General features: G+C 37.4%; 1 protein-coding gene across 1 annotated transcript in view; it reads left to right on the plus strand.

Moving 5' to 3' along the window:
- Positions 1-1,365, plus strand: part of TMEM164 (transmembrane protein 164) — a 30,459-nt gene extending 29,094 nt beyond the window's left edge. Inside the window, exons 5-6 of the mRNA XM_005419831.2 lie at positions 1-85; positions 497-1,365. The exon at positions 1-85 is cut by the window's left edge and continues 43 nt beyond it. Coding sequence (XP_005419888.1) covers positions 1-85; positions 497-703 — 292 coding nt within the window. The 3' untranslated portion in view covers positions 704-1,365. The remainder of the gene's footprint in view (positions 86-496) is intronic.
- Positions 1,366-1,558: the final 193 nt, after the last annotated feature.

The following is a 1,558-nucleotide window of genomic DNA, read 5'->3' on the forward strand; positions in this document are numbered from 1 at the left end:
ACCGCTCTGCAATTTCTGGTGGGCTCTTTTATCCACGGGGTTTATGTTTGTGTATCATTTTAGCATCTTGCAGATCCTGGGACTGGTAAGTAAACCAGGTTAATAAATGGATAGTCTGCAAGTACATTCAGAGTAAAAACACTGAGTAGTTTAAGTATGCAGGTCTACATAGATAAGACTACTTGCATGCAAATTATTTTATTAGGCTACTTGTATGCAAATTGCATGTTCTAATGAGGATTTGTATCTTATGTCTTGCAAGTACTGATAAAATAGTTCATAGATTGGTTATGTACCTGCATAAATCCATTTATTAAATACATCATGGAACTTGGATCTGCTTTTTTCCGAAAGCTGCCCTACTTGTGTTGAGCAAATGTGTGTCACCTGAACATTTTTGATTATTTTGGTAATTTTCTAAATTTTCACTGTTTTTAGGTGAATCAATGGAAGATAAAAATATTGTTAATTGATAAATATATTGCTGCTTCCTCAGGTTACAGAAGTGAATTTGAACAACATGTTGTGCCCAGCCATCTCAGATCCTTTTTATGGGCCCTGGTACCGAATCTGGGCATCTGGACATCAGACTGTCATGACCATGACTCATGGGAAGCTCATAATCCTGCTGTTTCACAGTGCTGTTCCCACCCTCAAATGCAGCATGGACTTGCTTGGACTCCCAGCTAAGAAAATAGACTGAAATTTCTCCCCACATAATAGTTCATACAGGAAGCAGAGCTATACTGGAAAACAAAGAGGGGGGGACGAGAGGACAATGTCTTTATACTTCTTCCCACAGTTTTTTTGCCTCAAAAACACCTCTGTAACAAAGTGAGTTTTTTTTTACCTGCTGTTTCTCACTGCCTATTGCCAATGGCAAAATTAGTGGCCTTATTTTGGGGAAGGTTCATGTTTTATACATTTTGTATAGATTACAGTAGAATCTTGCTAAGCCACCATTTAAAATTAGGCCAGGACCTGTCCACATTCCAGCAGAGAGAGTGGCAGTGCTACCTCATTTTGACTCATTTTCCATTAAAGAATTGTAACTTCTAGGACAAGAAATAATGCTGAATTGTAGCACTCCACTGATGTGAACCAGCATGCTGGACTGCATCACCTGGCTTAACTCTTAAAGCTTGAATGTTCCAAAATGGTCACAGGAAATCATGCACACTTAATCTTCCAATCAGAAGTGCAAAACAGTGAGGTTCTACTGTATTTTCTTAAAGCTGGTTGAAAATGTTGGGGAACAATAACTCATTAAAAAAATTAATCAACTACTTAATTTCTAAGCTGCAGTGGGTAAGTACCTATCTAGTGAAGTCCCATCATGATGCTTTGGAGATGCTTTTATTTTAATGAGGGGAAAAAAAAGAATGTTGAAATAACTTCAAAAGACCATGTTATGTATAGGCCATGATAAGATATTGCATCCACTGTTCTGTCCTGACTTAGAACAAAATTTTTTTTTTTTCCACTTACCTTATACTGGAGAAGGAGTGGAGATACCAAGTCCAATGTAAACATCAGGGCTTTTTTTTATACTTAATAG

The sequence above is a fragment of the Geospiza fortis genome, unplaced genomic scaffold (genome assembly GCF_000277835.1).
Source record: "Geospiza fortis unplaced genomic scaffold, GeoFor_1.0 scaffold157, whole genome shotgun sequence".
Classification (NCBI taxonomy): domain Eukaryota; kingdom Metazoa; phylum Chordata; class Aves; order Passeriformes; family Thraupidae; genus Geospiza; species Geospiza fortis.